The sequence below is a fragment of the Passer domesticus genome, chromosome 2, assembly GCF_036417665.1.
Source record: "Passer domesticus isolate bPasDom1 chromosome 2, bPasDom1.hap1, whole genome shotgun sequence".
NCBI classification, from domain to species: Eukaryota; Metazoa; Chordata; class Aves; order Passeriformes; family Passeridae; genus Passer; species Passer domesticus.
This window is the reverse complement of record NC_087475.1, coordinates 16,525,750-16,542,811: the sequence shown is the minus strand read 5'-3', so window position 1 is coordinate 16,542,811 and position 17,062 is coordinate 16,525,750. Positions and strand designations below refer to the sequence as shown.

General features: G+C 36.4%; 1 protein-coding gene across 4 annotated transcripts in view; it reads left to right on the top strand.

The window, feature by feature from the left end:
- The window catches only part of CDKL5 (cyclin dependent kinase like 5), a 124,777-nt gene that overhangs the window by 65,095 nt on the left and 42,620 nt on the right, over positions 1-17,062 (top strand). For all 4 annotated transcript variants that reach the window (XM_064407581.1, XM_064407579.1, XM_064407580.1 and 1 more), the window contains 4 exons: positions 6,889-6,934; positions 9,927-10,063; positions 12,957-13,077; positions 14,202-14,261. In XM_064407581.1, coding sequence (XP_064263651.1) covers positions 6,889-6,934; positions 9,927-10,063; positions 12,957-13,077; positions 14,202-14,261 — 364 coding nt within the window. The remainder of the gene's footprint in view (positions 1-6,888; positions 6,935-9,926; positions 10,064-12,956; positions 13,078-14,201; positions 14,262-17,062) is intronic.

The window sequence follows — 17,062 nt, the reverse complement described above, 5'->3', positions numbered from 1 at the left end:
AAGTGCCTTCCAGCCCCAGCTGTCCTGTGACCCTGTAAACTTCCTGCAGGCTGGAGAGCCCCTGGCATCAGCATCATTGTCACTCCAGCCTGCCACTGGGCTGGAGCCCCAGCCTGGGAGTCCATGGACACAGATGGGCCACTCATTTGGCTTGTGGATTCATCTGGTAATTGGATGAGAAAAGCCTGCTGTTTAGGACTCCCTTCTACTACACTTGATTTAAAACAAATAAGTAAGGTTGGTAATGCAAGCATTTGCTGGTGACATCTGAACAAACAGTAAAGTTGTTGCAAGTTTTTCTGCAGGACATAGATAAAGAAATCAGAGAAGCTGTTTCAATCTGCATGTTTGGTTTTTTTTTTAATAAAAAAGTCTCTTTCCATCATTACCTGCACTTACTGGTTATTTCCTGTCAAACTTGTAGCTGAAGGTTTCAGCCTTTTCTTGTGCTTCTTTCCTTGGTGAAATAGCTGAGCTTATATGACTGTTCCCCTTGAAAATCTTTTAGAGTGGTTTAAGCTTTCCCTAGCCCTCTTGTTCTTCCTCAGGAGACAATGTGACCATCTTCCCTAAAGTAGCACATCAAATATAGAACTCTTTGTTCCATTAGGAGTCTTCCCCTGCACTTAGATGGTTAGTAAATAACATTCTGCTTTCAAGAGATAAAAAATTGATTTGTGGTGATTCACTCTAGGTGCTTCTTCTCAAGTAAACTCTAACATATATGTGTTGGAAAAATTCTAAGCAATTTTCCAGTAAATAAAGGCATTGTGATAACTCAGACATTCTGTTCTGTCATTATTTACAAAAGGCTCTGTCTCTTCATAAAAATAAATAGGACTTTTAGATTAGAAAGTAATTTCCTGAAAGTTCTCCTATGCTAAGAGTTATATTTCTTAGATAAACCAAGTGTGAGGGTTTTACCTGATAAACAGAATTTCAATTTTCTCAAGGGAGAAATAGAAGGTTGAAACAGTGAAGCATCTCCTGAAGGAAATTCTCTAAAGTTTTTTTTAGGTGTAGAAGAAGACACAATATGCTGTGACTTCATATTGTCAAACTCTTTGAAAAAAGAAATTGTGTCATCTTACACATCTTTCTCTGTAGAGAATATTTTAAGGTAATCCACTAGATTTTGAAAGTAATTGCCAGCAAATAATATCAGAAGTGTTGAGGCAGCAGGAAGTTGTGTTCCAGTCGTGGTGCTGTCTGTAGGTGGTGGTGGTTTAAGGCAGAATGGAGATGGAGTCAGGACAGTGTCTGGGCAGTGACTTAAGGACCTGGCATAATTGCAGGTAATGATGCCTGTGACCTTTCAGAACATGCATTGCTTGGCTTAGTTCAAAAACATTCATAATTACAAATGTCACATTTATGATAACGTTGATCTGACTAAAATGCTAATATTTTATGTTCCTGTTTTGAGAGTAAATTTGAAGAAATATTTGGCTGGGTTTTTTTTTTTAAGCTTCATTTTAGCACTCCTGAAAAATACTTTACCATCTTGTAGTGGTTTTCTGGGCTTTTGTTGCCTTGCGACTGACTGCTTAATGTTCTGGGATTTTTCAGAATCAAGATTATTGAAAAATCTTTTCTAAATACTTTACTGTTGTAGAACATATTATGCAACGTTTATGCAATTTAGAGTAAAATTGTACTACTTTGTTCTGAAAAGACATTAGCCATTGGATATGTTTGGCTGCATTTTGTTGATTTTTTTTTAAATGTGTGTCTTTGTTGTGGCAAACTAAATTGTATAAATGTAATAATGGATCAGTGAGGATCAAACCAGGTTATTCTCACTTCTAAATATTTTTTCTGACATGTGAATGCTCTCTGTGAGTAGAGAATGCAATTGATTTAAGTTCTTCTAGGATAATTTGAGTTTGGGCCTAAACAGCCTCACACTTGTACAGATGGAAATGATGAGGCAACCACAGAACATGCCATATCATATTTTATTGTTTCACTTAATACATCAGTGTAAAACCCTGATGTGATGTGCTAAATAGTGCTTGAGCAGCACCGCCTGAGTAAAGGCAGCAATGTGCTGCTTGTGCATGGGATGTGCTCAGCGGTGACTGCTGCTCTCTCTGCTCACATTTGTTGATATTTATAAACATCTGTTCTTTCAGTTGCTTAAAAATTCCATGCTTGAGAAATTCTTTTACTTGTACAGGGTGAGGCAGTAAAATTAGAGGTGAACAATGTAACTTTCAGAAGGTCAGAGTCTTACCTATTTTTCAACAATCTTGTTGTGTTCCTGTGCTTTGTGTCAGATTTTCCATGATTTGCAAACGAAAAAGGAAACTAACAGAAACTTTGAAATAAAACAGGGACAAACATTTAAAAAGATTTTTTTGTAACATAACATTTTCAAAAATAGGATATGCTTTCTCTTTCCAGACAATAATGGTTGTAGTTCTAAGATCTTGATTTATGTTAAGCAGCGTCTTTTTCCTTGAGTACTCCCATCAAGGATCTTTCAAGAAAACAGCAGATACTTTACTCTGCTGTTCTGACACTTGTGTTTTGTGCTATATATATAATTACATAAAATGAAAGTGACTTCTGCCATATAAATTTCATAGAGACAGTGGAAAAATAGAGGACCTCTGTCCTTTAAACGAGATAAAATTAAATGGTTTTGAATTAGGAACTCTTTAGTTTGATAGTGGTGACAGGAAACAGCAGCTATGACAATCTTGTGAGGAAACCTCGGAGAGAAACTTGTGGGTGGCAAGGAGCACAGCAGTGCAAATGCTCAGCTCTCATAGCCATGCTCTCCTCTGTGGTTCAGTGGGCACATAGTAAGGCATGTGTTTTCTCCAGAGGCAATTCCCACAGATGTCTCGAGGTAAAGGACAGGACTGAGCCCTAATATGAAGTGATTCCTCTCTCCAGGGCTGGAGGTACCTTTTTCCCACGAGCAGGTATCTCCTCTCTATCACTATATTTATATTTGAAGGAAATGAAACAGAAATTTTTGTCTTAGCCTCATTAAAAGACATTTGCAGGTTGGTACATGAAGAGACATACTTTGCCCCATTTTAGACACATGTTATCATGTAGTCTGAATAACCAGTTCCTGTACATCCTTAACTTTTACACAGTCTTTTCAGTAATATTCATCTGTTGTTGTATGTTTAATTGTAGAACTGTGTTCTTCCTGTAGTTTTATAACACAGAATGTTTGTAATATACATGCTCAATAATCAGAGGTATTGCCAGTGTTAAGAGAGATTTGACTTCTGTGTTTGCAAATTTGCTTTTGTTGTAAAGTCATATATTGAGACCATAATTTTTTTGTTAGAACATGGTAATGAGGTGCTTAGCAATAGATGTAGCTGAGAGAAGCAAAATTACAGCTAAGGAAACTCAAATTTTCCTACTTCATGATATAAACTGGTAGTAGTATGTAGTAGAGATCAGAAAGGATTATGTGAGTTTTTTCTTTTTTTGACATTCGCTGAAGTCAAACACTGAATCAGCTAGTACCTGCTTATCTACCTAGGTGATACATTTAATTGTCAATGAAAATTTTCATATTAGGAGTTGGATACTGAGCTGTTATATAAGTAGGTTTCCACAATCAGTCTGAACATTGTTTTCAGTACTGTTCTGTTTCACAGTACAATCTTGAAAGAACACCCCTTAATATACAAAAAATACATTTTAGCGAATGACAATTCTATTTTGGAGAATTCCAATTTAGCCTGTTTTAGAAGAGCAGAAAACCAGATTCACAAAAGAGCTCAGATCTCCAAAATGCCTTTTAAGTAGACACTTAAGTAACAAAGTCTAAATGCAATCTGTAAAGAACCTTTCAGATTTTTCCAGAAGTCTGAATTATCACTATTGAATTTCTTCATTCCTCTTCATTCCTCTGCTTTTCTTTGTATCCCCTGTCCTGTCCATCTTGTCAGGGCTCAGCCATGTGGTGTCTGCTTGCTGTCCACCAAGTGCTCATCAGTATTTGTTTGGAACTTCAGGTTTGGCCTCTGTCTGACCAGAATGTCTCTCCTAATCCAGAAGGGGTATTTTCACCACCTCTATTATATGCCCACTGTATTCATCCTTATACAAAATTTATTCCATGTTTTCAATTCTGTATTAGGTTATGTTAATGAAAATTATCTGCAATTGCTGATTGTGTTGCACAGTCTACATATGCTGCTGACCTGCAACATCATACAGGGTACAGGACACTGAGTTCTTGCTGGTTCCTTCCCCAAGGAAGAATATTCTGTATACAGATGATAAATTTGAGACAATTTTTTTGATATTTCCTCTTTTTATATCTTGCATTTCTTTTCTAAAATTTGGTGGAAAGCGGACATCTAGTTCAAAATTAGTAGAAGTAATGGAAATAGAGGAACAGGGCATTTCAGATGGGTTCTTTCATTTGAAACTAGTTTAAAATTATGAGGGGTGCCTGTTTTTTATGTCACTTCATATAAACCATTTAGTTATTTTAAAGCATGTGTGCAAGAACTGAGAAATGTGCACTTGGCTGCAATTTTTTGTCAGATGGAGCACCCCAGCTCTTTTGGAGATGTTCTGCATCATAGGGAGGTTACAGACTTTTTGTAAAGCAGGTGAAATGTATTTAAAATCTGTGCATAGTAATATTCAGTGCCCTTGTGTCCATTTTAGCCTTGGCTTGTCTGCTTCACCAGTAGCACATTCCTAGAGAATATAATTTACATAGGATTAAATTCCCTGAGAAACCTAGACAAGAACGTTCCTTGCTGAGATGAAACATAATGTTACTAGGGCATCTCCTTAAAGCACATATTGTCTAGTCTCATTCTGCTATTATTTCACTTCAGGTTATTTAAATATTATTTGTTGGATTTTTTTTCAAAGATAGGGAAAGTGTCATGAATAACTTAAGTGCTTATGACACCGTTAATGATCATTTTGCTGGTTTAATGAAATAATAGAAGTCACAAAGCTTTGTAAATGAAAATGTCTTAAATTTTAGATTTTTTTGAACTCTTCAGGTAACTTCTTCATCCCTGTTACTGAGGATTTTCTGTTCCTCTATTCCTAGAACCATTCATGCTTTAAGTACTGTAAATAGTTAGAATCCTCCAGGATGTTTGATAGCATATCTTACCCAAGTCTTTGAAAGACCTTGACTCAAGAGCTTTTAAAACTTAATTTCCAAAGTAATCACATTCAGTGTAATCAAGATATGGCAGAGAAGCCACGGGGACTAGTTTTCTTGAATGAATCAGAATTGCTGTCTGTGTGAAGATACGTTTCAACTCCTGTATTTCTTTCAGTGTACTTAGCTATTACTTTGACAATAAAATACAGCCTTTTTGTGGTAGCTGAAACATCTAGAAATTTTTCTTTTGCCTCATGTGAAATAGGCATGTAATAGTAATGGATAAATTTGGTTCATCTCTAAAGTGCTGTATGGAGGCTGTCTAATCATAGGCATAATACAGTCAGCAGAGGCTTTTTAGGTCAATGTTCCCTTACATTGTTCCTTACAATGTTCCTTTTCTGAAAAATCTTTCAGTGGCTTAGTTAGCCAGACCACCTACCAGTAGATACCAGAAGTCAAATAAACTAAATTTACTCAACCTCTTAATGTTCCTTCATAGTCCTAGTAACTATTGCTACTATTGCTAGAATTAGAATTAATAAATATAAAAATACTGTAGCTCAGTAGAAATATAATTAGTAAAATAGGTTTTTTTGTTTATTTCAAACCATTCTTTCCAGGTGCTTTTATTTTAATAGGGATCAGGCATTTTACAGGTTCATGTGTTACAATGATTTGAAATGAAAAATGGAATAAAAGGTTGTGTTATTCAATAACTGGTTATGCACATATATTCAGGTATTCTAGAATGGCTTCATTTTTATTGCTGTCCTACGGTCTGGCCTTTGTGTGCTATAAATAGTGGAATATTGCTGTTTGTTTTTTGTTAAACTGTGTTGTTTGGTAAAGGTGTGTGAGGTAGATGTAGCTCATCAAGTACTCAGGCAGCCTCCTGCCTGTGTTCACAAGCCCTTACCCCGTGACTTTAAGGTTTCCTCCATGTCCTGCTGCTGAAGTTCACTGTCTGCAGCATTGAATGACCAGGCCTGAACAGGGCTACATTTGTTGGCTACCTTTTGTCCATGTGCCAAATGCATTCCTGCTCACACAACGAGAGAAACTTAAGAGAAAAATGTGACCTATGATTTGGTGAGTAGAGAATGCTAGAGGAATGCACAGGCAGGTGGACTTTAGGAAGTTATCCCTTATGACTGTACAGTAAGCATGGTTGAACACTGCCACATGCAATTACTGATGCCCATTTTGGATAAGTTTCACTTAAGGTGACACATTTTTAAAAGGAGGCACAGAGAAGCTACTTTCCTAATACTGTATTCTTTGTGGATGTTTGAACTTTGAAGCTCAAAAGCTTTTGGCAGCCAAAATCACAGGTCTAACTATAAACCTTAGCCACATACTAGCACACAGTTCACCTCATAAAGATAAGCACCCATATTCATAATGTGGTTAGATAAAAGATTGCTAGAGCTTCAGAATAACTTAAGAAACAAGAGTCATGGGAAAAAGACTTCAGAATATGTTATAAGAATATTTCACTGTTACAAGGTGTTTAAATATGAAGTTTTGGCATTTAACTCTATTGCTTTTGTACTGGGGATCCTAATTGTGATGTGTCTGCTTCATGTGGGTTTCTGTTGCACTTGGCCTGATCGCTGAGGTATTTCCCAGATTTTCAATTCATTTTTTTGCATTGTGGAATTCCTCTTGGGTGCTTCTTTTTTCTTTGTGAGATGCTCAGGGGAAAAAAGGGCAAGGGAAAATGTACAAAAAATCTTGCTCATTTCCATTTCTTTGCTTTTATTTTATAGGAGACACATGAAATTGTGGCTATCAAGAAATTCAAAGACAGTGAAGGTAATATTTTCTGCTGCATGATCTTTAATGTCAGTAACTACATTGTTAATATCTATTCAGTTAAAATGAAAAGTCTCATATAGCAAGATATGATTTTAGAAAGATAATGATTCATTAGCTCTTTAAATATTCAAGGCACTTGATCTTTCATACCTTCTTAGAGACTGCATTATACACTCTATTTAGATAACTACATTTGGTGTATCTGTCTTAATATGGATGAGATTCTGGTGCTGTACCTGGTAGTAAGATCTACCATTTGGAGATTGCATGTGACCAGAAAATGTAAAAAGTCCTCTTGTAATAGTGACTTGCAGGGTCCTTGGACTTTATCACCCTTCATATGTGAGAGGGGATCTAAATGTCAGGGCAACTTGAAGTTGTAAATGGAGGAGACTGAAAGAAGTTATTAAGAAGTTCAGTCACAGGAAGATAAATCTGGGAGCTCTCAAGGATCCATGGAGGGAGCTGGATGGTGAGGCAGCAGCTCTGTCCTCACTTCAGTGGGCTTCAATCTCCTCAGGACACTTGCTCTTTCACAGCAGACCCTGAGTACTCTGCAGTGTTTCTGAGTTTACTGAGAGGGAGGAAGAGCCAATTTCTGCAAGGATTAGTGCTGCTGGCAAAGAAGGTGGTGGAAGGCAGGACACACAGAAATTACTCTGAGTGCTCCACACACATTCCTCACCCAGCAGTAATAAACCCAAAGGACTGTACAAGACAAGGCTGGGTCTCTGACCCACGCTTGTTGGGGTCAGGGAATCACCATGTCCTATCATAGACAGAGCTGGCAATCAGCCATGAGAGCAGGTGTGTGTCTTGTGTGCATCAAAAGTCAGCCCTGAGCCCCAGAGACCTGCACAAACAAACAAACAAACAGAAGTGGGAGCTGTGGGAGGAGTGATCCTGGTGGGATGCGATGCTGCTGTGCTTTGCTGTGTACCGAGGCTTTAGCAAAGAGTTAGCAATTTTGTTTAAAGAACAATAGTCGCTTTATTTTAGCAAACTTTCTTTTTTTGCTATCCTACCCTATTTTTTTCCTGGTGGCCATGAACAAGGGCCATATTTTTCAGTCAGTCAGACACAACAAAGTCTGATTTGCATCTTGTTTTGCACAGTGCAGTCTCTGCTTGGCAGGTCATTTTCCCAGACACTTGAAGAGTATATTTGTTAAATGTTTTAGCTCTGCTGTTCAGAAACCTTTTAAAGCCCTGTAAAGGATGTAGAAGATAGTTTAATTGTAGTGACCATCTTGACAAGAGTATCTCAGAATTGCTTTTTGGAACTTGCTGTGGGTTTTCAGTACAGATCCTAGGAAATAAATCTCAGTATTAAACTCTAAACAGGATTATTTTATTATCTTGTCTACCAAAAAATGAAAACAAAAAATACAGCATTGCCATTAGGTCTGGCTTTCCAAGGGTATTACATAATATCAGTTTACATGACTGATGACTGCTTTTCAGATTTGTAGCTAGTTGTTTACGAGTTTCTGGAAATATGACAGAAGTTCTTTTGATGGATTTGATTCAGCCCATTTCACATCTGTCTTGTTAATATGGTAGTTCATTAGAAGTTTGAATATACTGTAATTGTTTCTATTGACATTTTTGTTTCACTGAATTTTTGCCGTTGTTTGAGATATGAATACTAAATGTGCTGGAAAGTGACTGTCTTTTTTATAGATGAGATTATGCAATCAGGATGATGCAAGCCAACATCAAGCACTCAGTTTTAAAATGAAAATATTTAGATTGCTCTAAATTATATATTTTTTAATCAAAACATTTGTGATTATAGTATTTTGTTTTCCTTTTCCCTCCTGCTGCACTTCAATTTTTTATTGTCCCCCTCTCTCTTCTGATGATGATTAGTGCGTTTGCATGACCAGTGTTATTCGCTCTCCCCTGCAAACATCTTCTGGCCTTTTGCCTTGGGAAAACAATTTCTCTTTCTTGTTTCATCTTCCTCTGTCTCTAACTGTCTTTGTGGTACACGACCTGCAAATGTGATTTAGTTTTGAATTTATGCAAGCATTTCCCATTTAGTAACTCTGTTGTAGATAACAATTCTAAGTGATTAAGTATGTTGTTTCTATGTGCATGAGCAAATTTACTGAATTAATGGATTTCATTTTACTAAATGAAAAATAAAACCTAATGTAGTCAGGTTTGCTTCACATATGGTTGCTAGTATCCTTTAGAACCTATTCAGTTCAGAGCCTCTTAATGATAAGCAGTGTATGAAGCATTAGTGAAGCACTCCTCCGTTCTTGAACACCTTTCAGACAATTAAATTGTCAAATCAGTTAAATTAAAATTAAATTTAATTAATGAAACAAATTTCTTGACTCCTTTGAATTAGATTCAAGACTTCATTGCATCAAACTTACTTTGTTGCATCTTACTTACTCTACTGCCTCCTGTGGCTGCTGCACTGGTCTGGCATTGCTGAATTTCCTTTGACAGCCGTGTGGGGAACATACTGAACTTAAGAATCTTCAGTCTTAAAATTTTTCACAGCTTTTGGAAAATAAAATTATTTAAGAATCAATACATTTGTTTGGTATTGCTCAAAGATGAGCTTTGCATTCCAGTGTTGCTACTGAGGACAACCTTCCTGGTGGTTAATGTGTGTGTTGTGTATTTGTGGGGTATAGCATGTACACACACATGAATGTTTTTTTTATGAAGCATATAGAAATGCAATTTGTTTCTTATGACTTTCTCAGCCACAGAAAACCTTTATGGTAGTGATGGGAAATCTGTGAGGCTTGTATAATAAGCACAGTCATCATTTACCTCTCTTCCAATGCAGAAGTATGCAAACAACAGAGAGTCCACACTGGAAAATAAGCTTTTTTTTCTCTGTAATGTCTAAAACCAGAGAATTTAATCAGTGGTTCAAAATAAATCTTTATAATGCTTTTTACTTGGAGGGTTTGTTTTGGTTTTTAATCAGCTTGCTCTGTCACTTTTACTTCACACTCTAGAAAATGAAGAAGTCAAAGAAACCACTTTACGAGAGCTTAAAATGCTTCGCACTTTGAAACAGGAGAACATTGTGGAGCTGAAGGAAGCCTTCAGAAGAAGAGGAAAATTATACTTAGTTTTTGAATATGTGGAAAAAGTGAGTTGAGTTTGTAGTATCCTTGCCACAGTTTAATTATCAGCTTACTAAAAATGTCTTTAAAATTGCTTCTTTTCAAAAAATAATTAAGTTATCCTACTCTCTAAAGAGAAGCAGCAGAAGCTTTAATACGATATGTTGTGAGACAGCAACGGTGATTACTGTTGTTTTTATGTCGTGTGTTGGTATTTCTTTTAAAATATTCTTCCATTTGTGAATGTCAACATGTTAAAAATTATGCAGACTGGAATACATATGATTTGAAGAAAAGTTTCCATCTGAACTCTTTAATCCAGTTTAATTGTAAAGCTGGATAACTGTCCTGTTATGTTGTGTAGTGAGTCTTGACGTAGTCTTTTAAAACAAGATCATAGACTTTTGACCTTGGAATCTCTTTCAACTTTCTCCACCCTTCCCTGTTAAAAATAGGATTTGTTTGTGTATTTCTGTAACAAGGCCACTATCAGTAGTTGCTTAGAGGGATTTGGCAAAGACCACTGTCATTAACTCCAATCCTGACCTCATTTTGAAACTATTCCAAAATTTCCTTAGATTGGCCTACTACTGCCAAGCATCCTGATCTGTTTCCAGGGAGAAACAACCTAGAACAGATTGGTTTTTTGTCATTTTTTGCAACCTTCCTGATGAAGGTAGACCTTCCCTCTGAATTCTAACCATTTACCATTTCTTCATGGAAACACTTAGATGGTATTCAGATACACAGAGTAAAAGAAAATGCAGGTTTAAATATGTCTATAGCCTTCATGAGATACTGTTCTTTTGACTGAAATTTTCATTTACTTTCCTGCCACTGTGGTGTTGCAGTCTAGCTGAGTGCTAGTCTTCTGCAGTCAATTTTCTCTCATCTAAAAATTTCTCACCCTAAATGCTGTCTCCTTTACGTCAAGTTCACAACTTATTTTGTCATATAACTTGACTAGAAAATGTGAGGTGACCTCTATTAGCCCACAGTTTGGGAGAAATGAGTTTTGGTTTTCACCAGCAGATCAGCAGCTTCTAATGTGGTGGATCTTACTTGGATTAACATTCAAATGTCTTTGATCACACAGCAACTTAGAACATATATTTAATTTTCTGTTGTAGTTGACTTGACTAAGCTATCTGGAGAAGTCCGTTGAAAGAGCAGCATAAGTAAAAGATATTTAATTGATCTGATAAGGGGTATATATAAAAAAAAGGTTAATATCAGTAAAAACACCAGGCTGCAATATCTATCATTATTTACATCAAAATAAAATAATTTTGTAATATAGGTTGGCATCATATCTAGTTTGTATGTAATGTCATTTCTGTATTAATGTTCACCTTCCTTTTCAGTTAAACTTTGAAGTAAATTAACATTTCGTATTTTCAGATATCTTAAGTAGTGTCACCCATAGTTTCTTTGAAGACTAGGATGTTTCTGAATTCTTTGGTGAGGGAAAAGTAGAAAGAATTAAATAAAATGTGGTGGAGTCGACTGATTTTTTTGTTCAACTGGTAATGAACACTATGTGTCCTTCAGGGCATGTTAACTCTGAAATCCAGATTACTTGAATTCACATTTAGTCTAATCTCCTTTATTCATCATCCCCTTTGTTAATGTCTTCATGTAGGATTATGTCTTCCTGTGTTGATGCTATTATTTTGCTTTGTATTTGTAACACTAACTTCTTGACTTACTTACCCAGATCCACAGCCTTCTGTGTGGATAAGAATCTAACTCAAATCAGTATGGTTTCTTAACAGAAAATTCCTTTCCTCAGATCTGAAGTGTGTCTGTAAGAAAACTCATGCTCAAGCACATAAGTTCCAGTATTTACTCCCAAACTGCAAAACTTAGAAATGTTTTCAAATATCATCAAAATCTCTACTGTTCATTAAAACATCTTTCAAGAGAAACCTTAAAAATTTTACTTTACAGCTAAAGAAAATGTTTGTCAAAGACAAGGTAAATTTACTTCTAATGAAAAATCTAAAAAATGCTCAGATTCATAATTAAATGAGCTGTGTAATGTAATATAGTCAAAATACTACTATTTCAGTGTTCAGTAAGTAAGACTTTTTTCCTCTCTTCAAGTGGGCTGCTGCTGCCCATATTATTTCACAAATCAGCATACAAACTTCATTGTACTTCTAATTGTGCAAAATTAGAGACATCTGTTAACATAATGGGCATCTAAGTGTTCTTTTTCAAAGAGGAAATGTACTAGTATAAACAGTAAGTTTATTTTCTTTCCTATTTATATCCACAAAATAGTTGATATGGCTGTAGTTGCTCTAGTGCCAAGATGTCCAAGATCCCTATAACTGACCTGTATCTGTAGGATACTCCCCAGGTTTCTATTTATGCCCGTGAGGCATTTTTACATCTGTTACTTCATTTGCACCAAGAGGCTTGTGTTGTTTTACACCTTTGCATGTACAGATACAGTTGGTGATTCATGGTGAGCCTGCAGTGTCAGAGTGGCAGAACCAACATAATTAAGAGAGCAGTGTGTTAAACCATTGCTGAATCTTTACAAAATGCTTTGATTTGCTAAGCTTTTTGTATGGCCACATACCTGACCTGGTATTTCTGTTTAAGCAGCGTTTTTTAGCAAAATTACTTTTTAGGTGTTTCAGGGAAAGTGTTTTGATGACAGTCTTTTAAGGACTTATGGTATATTTGTGGTTCACCTTTTAGGATTATTGTCTTCACAAGTGTTTTCTCCAGAATGAAAACAGCTAGGAGAATGCTTATGGTTAAAATTCATTCACTGAATGTTAAAGTACTGATTTTCTATAGCTGAGCTCTTTAGCCTAAATATGTTGCTTCAGAAAGCTGAAAGCATGTTGTCTTCCAGCAGCTAGAGTATAGCTCTTTTAAATGATGTGTCTTTTAAACATTTAGAATATGCTTGAATTGCTAGAGGAAATGCCAAATGGAGTTCCACCAGAAAAAGTGAAAAGCTACATCTACCAGCTAATTAAAGCAATTCATTGGTGCCATAAGAATGATATTGTTCATAGAGGTAAGTGTGTACTTCTCCACATGGAATAAGGCCCTTTCTTAAAGGGAAGCGTGTTACAGCTTGAAGTAATTTGCTTTTAATATAAATATAAGCAATTGCTTTCTATCAACAGAAAAAATGTAAATTTGGTTGGGTCTTAGGTCTGCTGCATGGCTCCAGATCATTTTAAAACGAAATTTATCTACTTAAAAGTTTGCTGTCCACTGTCTTTGGGAAATGATAAGCACAGCAAACTGTAACTGCAGAAACAGACATTGTCTAAGCAAAAGGATTTTTTTAAAGCATTTCATAGTGCTCAGTCATTTAACTTTTGAATCTGATAATAGGATGTTAGAAGAAAAATAACCTAAAACTGAAAACCTGGTCCCCCATGTTTTAGTTCTGAAGGCAGTTCGTCCCAGCTCCCTTGAGTTTCAGCTCTGTATATTTACTTTCTCCCTAAGCTTCAAGCACTTAGAGTACACATCTTGATTAATTACTTCATCTAGTTTTATGTACTTTATCCTGATTCAGTAAAATTGTATTTTGCTTTGTGACTTTGCAAGAGTAACATTTTTAATTAGTATTTCCAATAAGATAAAATCCTTACATAGTGTGCTTTTTATATTTAAGACCAGCATGATTCTGAAGATATTTTCAAAGTGTAATTTGAATAATGTGCCATGTGAATAATAGAGGAATGAAAAAAGGGCTTAAAACTGGGCAACACACTTTCTCTAAAGAAATTACAAGAGGTGATCAAATGGTCATTATAACTGAAAATGTTGAGCACAACATACTTAATATTTATTGGTTAACTGGGTAGTTGAATATCAATTCTTTATTTATTTTGCAATATGAAATACAGATATGGGTTTTCTGCCCAGGAATATCTGTAAGCACATTTTATCTTTCCATATTTTGTTGGGAAACACTTTAGAAGACTTCAAAAGGCAGAAAATTAATTCTGCCTGTTCACAAACTGAATTGCTGGAAGCTGTTTCAGCAGTTGCTCTTGTAATGCTTCATTTATGATTGCATGAATATCTCTAAATAAGTTATAATGAAATAATATTTGTTGACAAAGTCCAAAATTGAGAGAAGTTAATAGCTTTTTTTTCTTTCCACCCACTCTGATACTTCAGATATCAAGCCAGAGAATCTCTTAATAAGCCACAATGATGTTCTGAAGTTGTGTGACTTCGGTAAGTTTGGAAGATACCTGTTACTTATCTTTTTAAAGAAAATCTCTTGCAGTGCAGTTTTGCCTTATTTTGTAAGAGTTCTACAGTATGTACTGTTCAAAAGTCTTCTAGCAGTCAAAATTGATTAGTGCTTCAGGTTTGGGGCTAGTATTTTAATTTGAAAGAATTCTGTTCTTAATTTGCATACCCTGTGAAATACCTCTGTTAACATGTCTGTAGAAACAGTGCATTTCTCTCTTCCTGTGTAGGACAGGTTTCTGCTTTTGATATTGCTGAGGCACAGCTGAGAGGAGCACAGATGATAAGCTGATCAGGAGGCTGGCAAAACTATAAGTTTATCTGGCCTGTGTATTAAAAGAAAAGAATTATTACTTGTTTAGTAAAAGCACAGTAAACTTGTACTTTCTGTATCTTTTTTGAACCATTGGTTTTTGTGGAATGTTATGTGTGTGGTTATAGGTTTTTGTTACCTTAACTAAGGAATCACATGTCCACCTGTGATTAATGACAGAATGACTGGAGGTCAGTCACAGCTGTACATGTTAGGTTAACTCTGATATTTCCTGACCTACCAATGCCTGTATAATGTCAGCTTTAAGGCTTTGAAGAATCATCATCCAACTACAAGGTGAACTTTGCCCACGTGAGTAATCCAGGCAGACAACAGGGCAGAATGTTCCAACAGTCTGTATTTTTATTCTAAATGCTCCATAAACACAGAATAAAATATTGTTCCCTCTGAAAAGCTTACAGTTTGGCTTGATAAATAAAAGCCAGTTCTATAGTGTTACCCCAAGGGCACTTTTCAGTAAGAACAGTTTGAAAGCTGTCATCTCAAACCTCTGCAATTTTAAATGAAAATAAGAACCACTAACAAAATAAATCAAAATAGTTTTTAAGGAGAAAGGTGTTTGTCATTTGCAGTGCTGCTTATTTCTTTTAATCCTGAAGGCATTTTTGCTTAAACTCTCAGAAGCAATAGCCATTCTAGGAAAAACCTTAAAATATTTGGTCCATAAGGTAAGTTGTTTGGTAAGTTCTTTGAATTCAGTGTAAGGTTCTGCACAGCTCTGACAGAACATCAGATACTCTTGTGTGGTGCCCTTGGTGCCTTTGCCTTTTTGGCACCCACAGGCCTCCTGTCTGCACCACTGTGGTAGCCCTCCCTCACCTTACAGTGACTATCAGGGTCTTGCCCCTGCCAGGCAAGCCCCACTGAGGGACCAACCCAGTGCCCTGTGCAGAGCTGAAGAGCCAGCCCAGGCTGTGCCCTGCCCAGTGCACAGCCCAGGCTGGGCTGATCTCATCACAAGCAGGAGCAGCCAGTGGGGGTAAAGGAGCATGAGTGGCTCTTCATGGGAGCTGTGCGCCCCACACGCCCTCCCCTGGCCCTCTCTCCCTTCCTCCCTCCTCTTTTTTGGGTGAGGGATGTCCCTGCTTGAAAATAGTGCCATTAGAGTTGTTACATGACATCAGCTGACAGAACTTGTGTCAACATCCACTGTGCAGCAGAATTGCAGGAAAATAAAAAGCCAGCCAAATGGTATGGTCATGTTTTGGACATCAGTTTTTGCACCAGATAGAGATGGTGTGAATTCTGCCAGCAGCAGTGCTCTGTGTGGTCTGTTGGCTTGCTCAGGATGTGTGCTCCAGGCACATTCTCTTTCTGCTCTTGGAAAAAATGTGCAATCACGATGTACTCAGAGTGAGCAGCATAATATCAAGGAAGGCAAACTGTTATGGGTATTTCTGTGGTTCTAAATGTTCATGTGGGTTAGCTTTAATTTTAATTGGCCTTTCAGTTTTACTTGAATTTAAAATCCTGAGGAACTCTTGTAAGATGGAATCAGTTTTAATTTGGCAGTGTTATTACTAATTGACATAATTGCTAGTAGATTAAGCTATTACTGTAAAGTACATGTCAGAATGGTGTTAACCACAAGTGTTTCCTGAATGTGCAGAGATTAGGATTTAAGAATTTGCCTTGTAGTGTGGTACAATATGCTATCTGACTACCTTGCTTAATTTATGTTTTGGAACACAGCTACTTGCCACATACAATGTCACATTTGTGATTACAAATACAAAGAAAAGGATAATGCATCCCTTCGCAATAGCCCAGTGGACAAAACCAGTTTGAACAGAAAAGATCATAAATTTTTAATAAGAGAATTCTTCATAATCCTTGTGCCATGTGTTCTGTACATACCGTGCTAAATAAAATTGAGATTGGTTGTTGTGTTTGCCTGGACACATGTTGTGTGGGTGTCATTTCTGCCAATAGAAGTGGAAAAAGAGAACAGTACCAAGTGCTGATTACAGGAGATGCATCTGACTGTTGGAAATAATTCAGTTTTCTGACTAGTGTGTTTTGCTTTTTCAACACCAGGGCTTCAAAATTGCTTGTTTTAGCAACCTCTTAATTTCTCTATGGTGTGTAAGCATAGAAATCGTGAAACATGGGACTGGAAAAGACCTCAAGAAATCCTCTAGTTTTTCCACCTACTCAAGAAAAAGATTAAGAATGTCTGTGTCATTCTTGACAGGTGTTTGCTTAGTATATTCTTAAAATTCTGAATAATAGAGGTTCCCTAGTGTTTCTAGGCATCTATTAAAGTACTTACATGTCATTAAGATTAGAATGCTTTACCTTATGTCTAACTTAAACGTACCTTGTTTCTCTGTAAGAAACTGACAACCTCCTTTTTTTCTTACATCTTTTTCCTTGACATCTCTCCTGCCATGTTCCAAGTTGTTTAAAATCCTTTCTTAAAATTTCTGATTTCGCTTATTTCTTTCTG